Raw genomic sequence first — 13012 nt, forward strand, 5'->3', positions numbered from 1 at the left:
TGTAAGACTGGTCTCTCGATTGGCAACAATGCCTTAGGCTGCTGGATTGCAATGCTATAGGCTATACAAAGCAAGATGAACACCCAATCCCATCAAAACGAAGATATACAAGGCGAAGAAACTGTATTTACCCTTGGCCAATCGTGCCGGATATCTCTGATTTGTCGTTTCTAGGTCGTTGTCAACCCACAAGAGATAGCAGAATTCGTCAGTCTATCAATTATCCTATACGGCATTCATTATAAGCCTAACAATCATTTTCAGATCAATCAGCGGGAATCAGAACGAAGTCCTCTGGGGGAAAGCGCTTTAAATTTGCCTGGCGATCTTGCTATCAATATCCAACCCCCTAGCGAGGCGGGAAACAGCCAAGATGCCAAGTCTAATGCGTCTGGGCATGGAACTTCGAAGCCTAGTACTGTTTATGACAGAGGTAATAGCGAAAGGCTTCGCGATAACAGACGAGAAGCCTATCTCCAGTATCAAGCAATACCGGAATCATCAGATCGTGCTCTCGCAGGAACTGGTAGTTGGTCAGATACTAATGAGCCAGGCATGGCAAAACGACTGCGAGATGCTATGATAGACTCCGCAGACGGCAAGAAGTTCTTGCCTCTCGACAAGCTAGAAATGATTGTAACTGAGGAAGCAGTTCGCAAGGAGCTTGCTCGTAACCCTGAACGAATCTCTCCGCAACTCATTTGCAAGAGACAAGAGATCATCGACAATGACAGAACACAATACACGTCATATCAAAAGATATTCGCAATATTAGTTCTTATAAGCCAGGTGCACCTCATCTCCGACTTCCTAGATGAGGAAATAAGGGACTGGGACCTACCCCTAGAGTCCAGGTGTCCTGAAGAAGACACCTTTCTTGTTTCACAACGCAGGACAGAGAATCCTAGGCCGGGCTACCGGCTCCAGACCCGTTACAAATGGTCAGCTAGTCGGATTGCCTTTTTCGAAAGTCAGCAGTGGATTGTATGCTCCCCCTTTTTCTCGAGGGCAGAGCACCTTGGGGAGAAGGTCCACCTATATCAGCTGAGTGCCCACGACGTGCTCCCTTTCATCAAGCCGGGGACAGATGACCGAGGAAATCCTGCTTTTCTCAACCACGGCTTTTTCTCTACCGTTCGGCGCGTCAAGATCCATCCGGCACACCACAACTTCCCGGTCCACAAAGTAAGATTGTTCAATCCTATAATCCAACTACCTGCATTACCCGAGGCGCGCAAGTTGAAGAATGGGTTTAGCTAACGAGCTAAAAGGATAATAGCGGCGCAGACTTTGCCGTGAAAGAGATTACTAGAATATGGGATATAAACGACGAGCAGGGCGACCCAAGGGATTACAAAAGAAGTTTCGACCAAGAGGTTTCGGCCTTGAAGAGGTTTTGCCAGAGGAATGAGCGGTACATTGTAAAACTACGTATGTACTGTTCTTTCAATCCCGCTATTATTTCCGTCTACAAGGAGTATAATAGGGGTATAATCAGGAAGATGACATTCATAAAATACATTTTATCTACCTGATTCCCCTTTTCCTCACTAGGTAGTATTCTAGTAGTTACTGATCCCTACTTCTTTTCAGTTGCCACCTACGAAATCAACGGCAGATATCATCTCCTTTTCCCAGCGGCAGACGGAAATCTTATGAATCACTGGGAAGAACATCCAGAACCAGAACGAATACCTGCATTGTGGTTTGCAGAGGAGTCTCTAGGAATTGCACAGGCCTTACTAAAGATTCACAGATACACCTATACACCGCCGAGTGGAACAGTTGGCACATTTCTGAGTCCTCAGCAGATACAAGACCATGGCATACACGGTGATATAAAACCACAAAACATTTTATGGTATAAAAGGCTTCCCGGTCACCTGACGGAGGGTACATCCCCAATAGTCGATTCATCTGGTCTCGGATATCTCCAGATTTCCGACTTTGGCACAGTCAAGTTTCATCGGTATATGTCGACGAAGAACAACGAAATATTAGTTAGGGGCAACACGTACCGAGCCCCTGAATCTGACCTCGCGGGTAACCAGGGCTCACCGGCAATCGACATTTGGGCCTTTGGATGTCTCTATCTAGATTTGATTACATGGTATGTTCGAGGTGGCAAAAGCGTCTGCGAAGACTTTCCTAGAGCTCGTGAAGCGGATGAGCCGAAGCAGTCGATTGAAGGCTTCAGTGGCGAAGACAAGTTCTACATTGCCAAGAGAGAGCTGTTTACTGGGCGGCAGTTCCATATCGTTAAGCCGAGGGTCTCGGAGGTAATTGAAACCTGCTCTCCTTATTTGAACATTCTCATGGACAATATTATGAAAAAGGGGCTAATATGTCTATAGTGGATCATGCGCCTCCGAAGAGCCCCACGCTGCTCTCAGTTCATCCACGATTTCTTGGACTTTATCGAAATTCAAATGTTAGTCATAAGTCCAGAGAAAAGATGCAGATGCTCTATGATTGTTCGCAAATTACACCAGCTTCAGCAGAAGTGCATTGCCGACGAAGAATACCACAGCCTCGGAAAACCCCACACATGGGTGAACCTAAGGTCTAACCTCACCCTCTTAAAAGCGAAGTCGCGACAGCTTGCACAATTCATCGATTGCCATGGGCAAATCGTCTCGCTTATACTAGTTACGATTATCCTAATAATAATGTTCCTTGTTTGGATTTATGGAGAAGGTAGCATGAAGGACCTCGATAATAGACCGGATCTTCAGCTTTGAGCCCAATTTCAGTTCGGGCATCACGATATTGACCAAGAGGCACCAAAATACCTAGGCGACCTTGCTGTTTCAAGGGGAAGTTCAAGCTAACTTGTACAAGCTTGAGCTATGCATATAACTAAAAGTAGACCTTCATTGTAAATTCCACAACATAAACACCTAAGGTTAGGTACCTCCTAGCATAGAATTCTAACACCGAAACTGATAGATAACCATTACGAATAAGAAAAAACAGTTAATCTTGACTGTCGTAATGTTTCTTCGCTTGTTCCTTAACCCACTCATACTGTGCCTGCTAATTGGGTTAGAAATAAAACTCTTCAGGGTGCCTGTTGGGGAGAAATATCTGACAACACTCAGCCCGGGATCAACAACCCAAACTTGGTATACTCCATGACCAGCAGTCTATATGCAGATTGGTTAGTGTTGTATAGCCCCTAGTATCTTCCAATTTGCACTTACTGGCTCTGAAAACTTGGTGCTGCCCAGGATCTGCCTCAAAGCAGTCTTGAGTTTGCCTTTGTCGATGTAGTCAATGTTGAAGTTGTGATAAGGCATTATTATGTAGGACTATAAGACTTAACCTATGGTAAGCTATGAAAACTCAAACATAAGCTGTTCCATCGTAAGAGGGGCGTAAACTCTCCATTTATTTAGATTGAGGCTCTAAGCCTGCCTGTCCGAGTCGTTCTCGAAAGAGCCTCATTGTGTCAAGTATGATAGTCATCCGACGAAGGACAATTAGAAACTCCATAGCCTGCTTCAAAGTCATGGACGTATGGGTAGCACCGGCCATTAGTATTCTTACTTCAGGTAAGCTTGATATGCAGGCTATATTAACCCACCACAGCCACCTGTAATTATTAGTGGTCATCGATAAGTATAACACAACCCAACCTTAGCAACCCCGCTAGGCTCTCCGTACGGCAGATTCGCTGGCCCAGAATTGCACATTATAGAGTAAGGTCACTTTAGCTGGGATTAGGTTTGGTGCTTATTGATTCTCTATACATAGACCTAAGCATAGTGAGATAGGATAGGGGGTAAGTTGGTCCATCCGCCAGGTTCAAAACTCCCCCACTCTATCGCATCCGGTTTTGCGTTGCAATGGATTGGGTCCGAAGACGATGGAGGTTATCCGATGGAGACCTTGGTAACTTTGAATATGCAAACCGCAAATGCAAGGTCATACGGTTGGGCTATAATGGTGAGGTAAGATTCCACGAAATTATCATCGAAAAGAAACGTTTCAAAAATCATTAATACGATAATATAGGGACAGCGCAGAGTCCAGCATTGGGACCTATCATCAGATGTAGAATGGCTAGATTGGTTCGGAAAAGTTAGACATAACATAACCCCTATTCCAATTGCCCCTCCTAATGGGTACAATGATAGGAGAAACTCATATCCGAGGAATCTCGTAATAATACTACATCCGTGATGTAATGCTCCTTCGCCAGAATTGTGATAAAGATAGGTACCTACATATAAACTAACGTTCAAATCAGATTGGGAAGCCGGAAAGAAGAAAACGATTGTGGATTGAGCTATTTGCCCTTCTCCAGACCGATTTTCGAACGCATACTACAGCGATTCTTCATTCACGACTCGATAGCCAGGACGATACTCCGCAACTATGCGGCAACGTTCTCGCGGACATATCTTCCCATTGAGAACTCGACAGAGACCGCGTTAGGTAAAGAGTCCCATAAACTACGCACCTCGGCTCTAAATATACTGACCCGCCTTATAGTATATAACTGTCGCTCTTCGGCTCACTGGGAAGACGACCTAACGCTGTCCGTGACGTATTTTCCCAGCACAGGCCGCACCTATGCAGTCTTCTACGGCTGCAATAACCACGCCGCAGGGAAAACGATCATGGAAAGGATTTCTAATCGATTCATCAAAAGCTCGGAAGACTCGTTTTGCCACCCGATGCTTTCAGTCGGCATCTTTGCCGAAATCGAAAGGTTTCGCATGCGCGAGCTCGTGTTGTCCAGGAAGACCGCTCTGCAGGACACAATTGACAAGCTACAAGCTCACGGCTACGGATCGCTGACGGGGTCTAGATCCCACGTGGATCCCTGGCTAAATATATACGCAATCAGGAATGGCCTCGAATGCTGGCTTGGAGTCCTCGCTAGTATGATCACCCACATCGATGAATTAGCGGCAGCGTGTGATCAGGTCCACGACGATAATAACTTCTATAATACCGGCCGCCGAATTAAAGACCGTCTAGCGGAAATCCATGCGGAGTACCTCGACTTGATCAGGGACTGCACTATGATTATCGATGGAATGACTTTGGCTACCAACTTGGTCCGCTTTGCGCCCTTCCCTCCCTCCACAGAGTGTTCGAACAGTGGTGCTGACATAGGTACTGCCAGGCGCTTGCAAGAGACAACATGAGCGAGAGTAAACAGATGAAAACAATCGCTGTGGTGACCATGGTCTTTCTTCCCGCCACATTCGTCGCAGTAAGTGCCTGCTACTTACCCCTTTACAGGTACCTAAAAAGGCCTTCTTTCTTACATAAAGCTGCCTACTAGACATTATTCTCCATGACGTTTTTCGATCTCAACTCGAGCTATGCCTGGCTGTATCCCTGTGTCACAATCCCCCTGACGGTTTTGGTCATTGGTGTATACATATATGTTGTAGTGCGACCGCGGCAGAGACAGATGAAGAAGGCTTCAGGCTTCGACTCTGGAGATGAGGGAAGTGGGCGCAACACCAGATCGTGTTGCTGGGTTTGAATGGTTTCGTTTAAGTAATAGCAGCACAAGCGCTCCTAAATAATACACTATGTAGGTCTACAATCGTTCATAATGGGTGCGCATCCTCTCTTATTAGGTGGGTAGGTATTTCAAGGAGTTGGATATATAGCCTCATGTAAATAACAACAAAGTTATTCACTCTTACTATTTACAGGAAGTTACATCTCTAATCCTAATTATCCTGGCAGCATATAAACCCTTCGTAACCCCCAACAATGAACATGGCATATTCCGACGAGAAAACTCCCGAAAGGGGCAAAAAAAAAACCGATAAACACGCATACATGATGTCTCAAGTTAGGCACAATAGGTCATTATTCTGCATACGATAGTGTTAATAGAAATTCCACGAGTATACCCTATATTAGCGCTATATGATTGCGAGGTACATACCTGGTCTGTGTCGTTAATGCACCTATGGACTATTACCCGCCTCCTCTGATATGTTAGCCCGTGTCACGGCACGACTGTGCGGACGCCTAGTAGACGGTGGGCCGGTTTTCGTCATTTCCTCCCCCCCTCTTCGTGGAAACATCTAGATACCTCGTCTATTCAACCCTGGGACGGTCCACCAATGCACCAGCCACGAACACGTCTTATACCAGAGTCTCCGCGGGGTTGACAATCCTGGGAGCGAGAAACTTCTGGGGTCGTACCCCGTCGCCCAGACAAGAATGCAGAAGGTATTAAAGCCGTGCATCAAGCTATCGGAACGTATTAGCATACCTACCTACCTAAACAACGATAATTCAGATACTCGCATAGGACCTTTGCGGTATGCAAGTAGCTAGTAGGTAAGTAAAAGTAAAGCTTACAGTCTAAGACCGAAGTACAGGCTGAAGACTGTACTTGGCATAATACCCGTCCACAATCCTTGCTCGGCTAGCATCTGGGAGATGCCTTGGAGCACGGCCGGTGTCCAGATGAGAGTCGATATGGGGCCCATGAGAAAATGCGGATAACGGTAGAAATCCAAATCGTTACGGGATTGCCAGTCAACATAGTAAATATACATATTGGCTAGGAAAAAGTCCCACTGCCAATAAGAAGTAGATAGACAGTCAGCTTCTGGTAGGTAGAACAAGCATACCGCATCCCCGGTTGTGAACGCGGGGGGAAACATAGATTTAGATTAGAGAGGAAACTTACTATCACCGCCACCACAGCGCAATTCAGATAAGCCTCCAAGCGCCAGTCGGGCAGGCACCAACTAACGAGGGTTGGGGTGATGAAGTAAGTGGAGAACACGCAATAGATCAGCTCGTGGCTGATGTGGCCCGTCGCATTGCAAAACTCGTCATAACAAGGCAAATGCCACCGTCCAGGAACATCGGGCCAGCCGCACCAAAGGCAGACCTCTACACGCATCCCGTTCGTGAGGCTGACTACCGTGGGCTTGTTCCTGTCGGTGTGGTAGACCGGGCTCCGCTTCACGCGGAAGCAGTCGCAGCACATAGACCGCCACTGGTCGGGCGCGCGCTCGTCGTCGAGGATTAGCGGCTCGTCGAAGACCCGGAAGCACTCGGCACAGTAGGTGAGCAGCTCGGGGGAAAGTCGGCCTTTTTTGCTGAAGTGCTTCTGGATGTTTTCGCGCGTGAAGTAGTAGTAGTATTGTCGGCATGTCTTTCGAAGGCGCATTACGTCCTCGATGCTTAGGTAAGATAAAACTTCGAGATGCAGCTCATTTGGTATCGACGCTAACAGCGAAAGCTTACCAGGCTCGGTTGCGATGTTCGACGGTACGAGAGGTGGTCGGCTTGAGCTCGCCGTGCTGGTGTTTTTCTGAGTTTCTGCCATAGTGGTAAATATTGTATGGGAGTTATTTGAAGAATTGAAGCGATACTAAAAGTGAGGTGAGGAGAGCTTTTTTTTATTGATCCTATAGCTAAGTTCACTCGTCATGAGAACTTGAAGGCTATCAGATATTTATATCCTGTAAGTCTTTTTTTTTTTCTTGGGTTGACCATTATAGTAGGCTTGCGTGTGTTGAACCAGTACGACTGGAACAGAGCTTTTTCAGAAAAACGCCACGTTGCTTTGACATTTCCTGAAGTATATCAGAGACCAGACACGTAATACCGCTTTTTATTCTAAGTTCGGGTCTTTGATAGTTCCAGGCTTGGGCACAGAGTTCGCTATCTCGCCACACTTTCCACACTTTCGAGTGTCCTCGCTCGACATGAACCTTTCGATGGCGGCCTTTATCTGAGTTCCGAGGTCTGTGCAATGGAACGCGGCTTCATGGACGATCTCGCCGCACTCCTGACAGTACCAACGCATACGGTCGATAGTGTCCTTAGGCCGCTTCTGCTCGAGCACCACACCAACAGTATTGGCAAAACGCACCGGGTTATGGGGCGTATTACCCGGTAATAGGAACATGTCTCCCTCACGGATGATAATGTCCCTAAACTTCCCACCGTCAACAACCTTTAGCATCATGGCCCCCTTATACTGGTAGAACCACTCCGGGGTTTCATTGATGTGATAGTCAGTCCTAGCGTTGGGACCGCCAACAATCTAGTGAGAATATAAGGTCAGTTTATATTATTTCTTAAATTTATTTATTGAGCGTAAGTTTTAGTGAATGCGACGGGCACACCATGACTGTAAAGTCTTCATTGTAAACGCAGTAGTTGTTGACGGGCGGCTTTAAGAGATGGGCATTCTCCTCGAGCCTTCAATTACTATTAGTTAAAGCCAAGGCCACATGGGAACCTTGCTGGCTTACCACTTTGGGAGGTTCACTGGCGCGGAAAGCATTTTGGTTGGCGTAGATAAGAAGAGAAGTTATCGACTTCCTTTTCTCATGTTTGTTTTTTCATTGCGCGGAGTCTTCGGCTTCAAACTGTATATTTCACATATAAAGCTGCCGGGGAATTAGTCATCACCTTTGAGTTGATAGGAACTTTATGAATCGTAGATTAGGTTAGGTTAGGTACCTACCTAACCTACCTACCTTATTCCGCGGTTTTCCGCTTCGTAACCGGAGGTTCTATGACTCCACTATTGAATTGAATATGGCACGTCGATAACGTCCTTATCAGATCCAGCTTCAATAGGTACCGCGTACAAGGACGGACTACCTAGTGGCTGCATGCATTAGCGCTTTACCTAATTTAGGTATAGTACCGGGGGGATTTATTACAGAAGCTCCTGTTGGGTTGTTTGACAAAGCTTGGGTCAAACCGTCAAAAGAACCTATCACACCACACGATCTGACACCATCGTCGCCTTTCTCATCTCGGAGTGAGCAAGTTTAAGCAAGTTTTCCAGAATTTAAGCATCGAGGAATTGCCATTTCGAATTGATTTTCTAAATCTCTATTTTATTCCATTGTTCTAAGCTCCTCACTAGCTACCTACCTACTATCTATCTATCTATCGTCGTCTTTTATCCCGTTTGTAGCCCGTGCCTCTCGAGAAATTAACGACGTTGCGTAATCCCATCTCCCGTAACCTTACCAATGGATCATTCGCATATGGATCACGGACATATGGGCCACGGCGACATGGACCACGGAGATGGGGGACACGGCGGCATGCCGATGTGCAACATGAATGTCAGTACGGTTTATCTACATGTTTTATGCTTGGACCATTCCCTAGCCTCATGCACGGAGGTGCTTGAACAGCGCCACCCAATACTCCCCTTCTTTTGTATTGGGCGCTATCGAATGGGGAGAAAGACGGAGAGAGAGAGAGATCAGATCAACAAGAGAAAACCTAGGCTAACCCTTAGTGTCTGGCTTTTCCATTCAAACAGATGCTCTTCACATGGGACACGACCAACCTCTGCATCGTCTTCCGCCAGTGGCACATCCGCGGCACGACCTCGCTGGTCTTTAGCTTGCTCGCCATCATCGCCATTACCGCTGGTTACGAAGCTCTGCGCGAGGGCATTCGACGCTACGAGTCCGTCATAGCTGCCAAGCAGGACGCTGCACCCAGTGAGTTACAGCCTCCCAACGTCTGCCTCCGCTCCCCCTGCCGCCTCCCGATCCAGATCTCCTCCCTCTTTTCCCCAATCCAATCCCCCGGGTCGGCAGCAGAGCAACCAGTCAGCCAGCGTTTCTGTCGTATAACTAGTATGGGAATGTAATGCGACTGTGCGTTGCGCTGCGCTGCCGATCCGTACACTTGCCTATGCAAATGCAACTTTCCTCCCCCTTCTATGTATGGTCCGCCCTTTGTGGAAAAGAAGAAGAAGAAAAAACCAAATTCCTGGGCTAAGATCTTGCTATCGCGATTCCCGATCATCAAGTCGAACCAAATACTGAGAGCGCGTCATTACTTGGGGTAGGACGAAGCAGCCAGGCCGACGCGATTGGGCGACGGGCCCATCTCCTCAAAGCCGTGCTGTACGGCGTACAGAACTTTTACGCCTTCATGATCATGTGAGTGAGAAGAAAAGAAATATATCTATATACCTACCCCTATATATATATGCCTTATATGCCGGGCTTGAAGCTATTAATATCTATGCTAATAATCGAATAAAAAAATAAAAAGGCTACTCTTTATGACTTACAACGGTTTCGTCATGTTCTCCGTGGCTATCGGAGCCGGCCTCGGATACTATTTCTTCGGTTCGCATACGAGGGCCGTAAAGGAGACAGCTTGCCACTAGTCTCTAGATGCTGGATAAGCTTGAGCTAAGGTCACGCTCACTAACATCTACTACGCGGGCGGGTGGATATTCAGAATAGAGAGATGCGAAGCTACTATGAAGGGCCTAATTTAGAACTCTACAACTAGAAGATACCGATCGATCGGATCATGTTGGATATGCGTCGTAAGAATTTGTCAGCGTTGGGAATTACAAGATACAGGCAACAGGCGGCTTGAGCCGCATTATGAATCTACAATAATGCAAGGATCAATGATATCGCATCCCGTCTACATCTTTGCATCCTTAACCTCGTCTTTAATGGCGTCTTGCCCTACCTCCTTCCTTTTATTTTCGGGGAGGCGGCCCTGGTTGTCGAGGAACGCTATGATCTCCTCGTCGCCGTAGTGAGAATTGTGCTCGAACTCGGGCTCTTCTTCGTACGCGATCCTCGCAGCGTCGACTAGCATGCGCGCCGTAAGACCCCAAACTAGGAAACGCTGCACCACCTCTTCCTCTTCTTCTAGCTTCTCCGCAAGCACGGCTTGCCCGCCTTCCCGGACCTTCGGCTTCGTTACCTTCTGGTTATTTACAGGCACGTAGAAGTTATGTACGCGCCACGGCTTGTCGTGCCAGTGGTGCCAGTACCCGTCGTACCAATGGCCGGGCGGTATCGTCTCGCCCTCGCGCGGCTCGTCCTTCTCCTTCAGGAAATTGTGGAAAAGGCCGCTGAAGACGGCTGCGACCTCCTTCGCGTCCAGCCGGGGCATCATGCCCTCGTCCACCACGACCTTGGGCTTTCCGGGCTCGTCGTCCGCGTGCAGGAACGCTACGCAAGGGCGCACTGCCATTTCCGTCTTCGCGAGACTGCAAGGCAGGTAGCAGAGCGGCTCGATTCGGAACGGCTTCGGTATCTTGGCGTCGTCCATAGGGAGACCTATTTCTTCCCACGCTTCGCGGCGAGCTATTTGGTCTACACACGAGTAAACAGTTAGGTAGGTACCGGTACGTACGTTAAGCTCTAAAATTTGGATCTTTCCCAGGGTTTGGCGGTTGTTAGGTGATCTTCTGGGTGGACTTACAGGGCGACTCCTCTAACGAATCTGCCTTCCCACCGGGGAAAGCCGCATGACCTATAATTTCAGACGACAACAGGTATGAGATTCGAATTGCCTTCTTTTTTATGTTTATTTCTTGTAGTAAAAGGGGCGGGAGGTTGGGTTCGTATAACTAATCGTACCGGAGAAGTTGCGGAGACTGGTCGCTCGCATCGTGATCACGACTCTCAGGTCGCCTCTGCGATCCGCGAATAGCAGAATCAGCACCGCGGCGCGTCGGCTTACGGGTAGACGGTCCCAGGTGGGAAACGGCGGGGGCTTGTAGGCGCGCAGACGCGCGATGGCGGCCTTTTTGAGCGCATGAGCTTTGCATTGGAATTTATTTATTTATCTTTTTCAGGACCTCTCTGTTTCTCTCACCCTCTCACCCCCACTCCCACATAAATACGGCAGACATCTGATGATGGGATTGTGTGCGGGTGCGGACGCGGCGGATGGTGAATAAATAAATAAACAGGTGCTTAGATTGTAGCTATACTAACCGCCGAGATTTTGTTTAGCGGGGCCATCGTCGACGCATCCCAATAATAGGAAGCTAAATCGGGGGAATCGGGCGAATCGGGCGAAGGTGGTTGTTTTTGTTGGCTTTGTAAGTCGAGCGAGAGAGTGAGATCAGCGGGTAAAGGAGTCGAAGGACCGGTGGTGGAATTCCGGATGCTTTGCAGGATCTCCGTCGTTTCGAGCTCCGTGGGGGGTGACAAGTTGTTGTTGTCGTCCCTGTTGGCCGTACCGGAGGTGCCGTTTATAGAGCTCATGGTGTATGAAAGAGGAAAGATGTATAAGTCACCGTTTTCGGGATCGGGATCGGCTCGTACCTAACCTTGCCCAGTTTTTTAACTTACGTACTACCTACCTAGGTACTATGTGACTGCTTGGTGTTGGATGCGGGATCGGCTTGACGTAGCGTACCGCGGGGTACCCCACATGGGCTGGAACCTTAGCATCTATGAAGTACGTATTGTACCTCTTATAGCTTAGATGCTTAAACTCTCTAGAGCTAATAACCTCTATATCGTGGTACAAGAATATACTGCTATAAGAATGAACGGACTTAAATGCGTTTTAAAAAAGGGGGTAGGACTAGCATACCTCTATCAAACAGTCATCGGTAATTATTCTACTGTTAGCTGTTGAAGTTGGGTTCGAAGTCCCTGGGGAAAATATTAATTTGCCTACTCTTACGTCACGAAGAACTCGAGAGACACTTCTGTACGAGTTTTCAACACGTTACAAAAGCAAAGACGCCGCCGACAACTGCAATCAGACCCCTTTTGCGAATCTCTTCCATTGAATTCGGCACGGGAATCTAACCTATATTTACTATGCATTACGCATTTGATATTTCCGTCATCCATCCTCGTTCACCTATTCGCTCTTAAGCGCATCCAAGATATGCGTCAATATGTCGATTTTTCATTCTTCACTTCTTATTTTTAGATTTGTCTAGATCGGCCTTAGAAAAAACAGGTCAGAACTCAGTATTTCTAAATAGTAGGATAAGTGCGATAATTACCTGGAGGCTTTGGTCTAGTCCAACCTTGGTAAACTTCTTTAAACCTTTAGTACTTGCAGTGGTACCTGGCGGAAGCTTGAAGGCGGCGTCGACTCTTGAGAAAAGCTCGGTCTTCTGACTTTCCGTTAGATCTTTGAACGAAGTCCAACAACCATTTTCGAGCATGATATAAATGTGACGTTTAAGTTCTTGCTTCAGAAGACGTTTTGCTGGCATCTAACCCGTAAGTTTATTAGTAGTATTCGC

At 47.4% G+C, this 13012-nt stretch overlaps 6 protein-coding genes across 6 annotated transcripts; 3 read left to right on the forward strand and 3 right to left on the reverse strand.

The window, feature by feature from the left end:
* Nucleotides 1-75: 75 nt before the first annotated feature.
* Nucleotides 76-2836, forward strand: F4812DRAFT_470593 (kinase-like protein; the record flags this gene model as incomplete). The annotated part of the gene is made up of 5 exons (XM_047938994.1): nt 76-123; nt 175-1185; nt 1272-1431; nt 1594-2279; nt 2355-2836. 5 exons carry the CDS (start codon nt 76-78, stop codon nt 2739-2741), a joined length of 2292 nt encoding a protein of 763 aa, XP_047791058.1. The 3' UTR covers nt 2742-2836.
* Nucleotides 2837-3440: 604 nt separating this feature from the next.
* F4812DRAFT_424529 (uncharacterized protein) lies at nt 3441-5578 on the forward strand. Its single transcript, XM_047933839.1, has 8 exons — nt 3441-3497; nt 3586-3953; nt 4018-4083; nt 4140-4186; nt 4253-4440; nt 4498-5069; nt 5138-5227; nt 5300-5578. The coding sequence occupies exons 2-8, from the start codon at nt 3849-3851 to the stop codon at nt 5504-5506; spliced, it is 1275 nt and encodes a 424-aa protein (XP_047791059.1). The 5' UTR covers nt 3441-3497; nt 3586-3848; the 3' UTR covers nt 5507-5578.
* A 484-nt stretch (nt 5579-6062) lies between these two features.
* Nucleotides 6063-7324, reverse strand: F4812DRAFT_458273 (uncharacterized protein; the record flags this gene model as incomplete). Its single annotated transcript, XM_047937339.1, has 3 exons — nt 6063-6231; nt 6343-6563; nt 6677-7324. 3 exons carry the CDS (start codon nt 7322-7324, stop codon nt 6063-6065), a joined length of 1038 nt encoding a protein of 345 aa, XP_047791060.1.
* Nucleotides 7325-7468: 144 nt separating this feature from the next.
* On the reverse strand, nt 7469-8542 carry F4812DRAFT_344688 (3-hydroxyanthranilic acid dioxygenase). Its single transcript, XM_047931651.1, has 4 exons — nt 8487-8542; nt 8259-8396; nt 8130-8205; nt 7469-8047 (listed from the first exon to the last, which is right to left on the reverse strand). The coding sequence occupies exons 2-4, from the start codon at nt 8288-8290 to the stop codon at nt 7613-7615; spliced, it is 543 nt and encodes a 180-aa protein (XP_047791061.1). The 5' UTR covers nt 8291-8396; nt 8487-8542; the 3' UTR covers nt 7469-7612.
* A 38-nt stretch (nt 8543-8580) lies between these two features.
* Nucleotides 8581-10291, forward strand: F4812DRAFT_344771 (Ctr copper transporter family protein). The gene is made up of 6 exons (XM_047931652.1): nt 8581-8776; nt 8885-8993; nt 9039-9089; nt 9293-9476; nt 9791-9923; nt 10039-10291. Exons 3-6 carry the CDS (start codon nt 9039-9041, stop codon nt 10154-10156), a joined length of 486 nt encoding a protein of 161 aa, XP_047791062.1. The 5' UTR covers nt 8581-8776; nt 8885-8993; the 3' UTR covers nt 10157-10291.
* A 134-nt stretch (nt 10292-10425) lies between these two features.
* Nucleotides 10426-12554, reverse strand: F4812DRAFT_470595 (NUDIX hydrolase domain-like protein; the record flags this gene model as incomplete). Its single annotated transcript, XM_047938995.1, has 4 exons — nt 11736-12554; nt 11376-11541; nt 11218-11268; nt 10426-11108 (listed from the first exon to the last, which is right to left on the reverse strand). Exons 1-4 carry the CDS (start codon nt 12006-12008, stop codon nt 10426-10428), a joined length of 1173 nt encoding a protein of 390 aa, XP_047791063.1. The 5' UTR covers nt 12009-12554.
* Nucleotides 12555-13012: the final 458 nt, after the last annotated feature.

The sequence above is a fragment of the Daldinia caldariorum genome (genome assembly GCF_022478825.1).
Source record: "Daldinia caldariorum strain CBS 122874 unplaced genomic scaffold F4812scaffold_6, whole genome shotgun sequence".
Lineage (NCBI taxonomy): Eukaryota > Fungi > Ascomycota > Sordariomycetes > Xylariales > Hypoxylaceae > Daldinia > Daldinia caldariorum.

Coding starts and splice junctions, on each gene's coding strand:
- F4812DRAFT_424529 (XM_047933839.1), top strand. CDS start 3,849: ATGGATTGGGTCCGAAGACGATGGAGGTTATCCGATGGAGACCTTGGT. Junction 4,084..4,139: donor GGCTAGATTGGTTCGGAAAA/GTTAGACATAAC, acceptor GTACAATGATAG/GAGAAACTCATATCCGAGGA. Junction 5,070..5,137: donor TGACTTTGGCTACCAACTTG/GTCCGCTTTGCG, acceptor AGGTACTGCCAG/GCGCTTGCAAGAGACAACAT.
- F4812DRAFT_344688 (XM_047931651.1), bottom strand. CDS start 8,290: ATGCTTTCCGCGCCAGTGAACCTCCCAAAGTG. Junction 8,206..8,258: donor CCAGTGAACCTCCCAAAGTG/GTAAGCCAGCAA, acceptor TAGTAATTGAAG/GCTCGAGGAGAATGCCCATC. Junction 8,048..8,129: donor ATGAAGACTTTACAGTCATG/GTGTGCCCGTCG, acceptor TATTCTCACTAG/ATTGTTGGCGGTCCCAACGC.
- F4812DRAFT_344771 (XM_047931652.1), top strand. CDS start 9,039: ATGGACCACGGAGATGGGGGACACGGCGGCATGCCGATGTGCAACATG. Junction 9,477..9,790: donor CAAGCAGGACGCTGCACCCA/GTGAGTTACAGC, acceptor CCGATCATCAAG/TCGAACCAAATACTGAGAGC. Junction 9,924..10,038: donor TTTTACGCCTTCATGATCAT/GTGAGTGAGAAG, acceptor AAAAATAAAAAG/GCTACTCTTTATGACTTACA.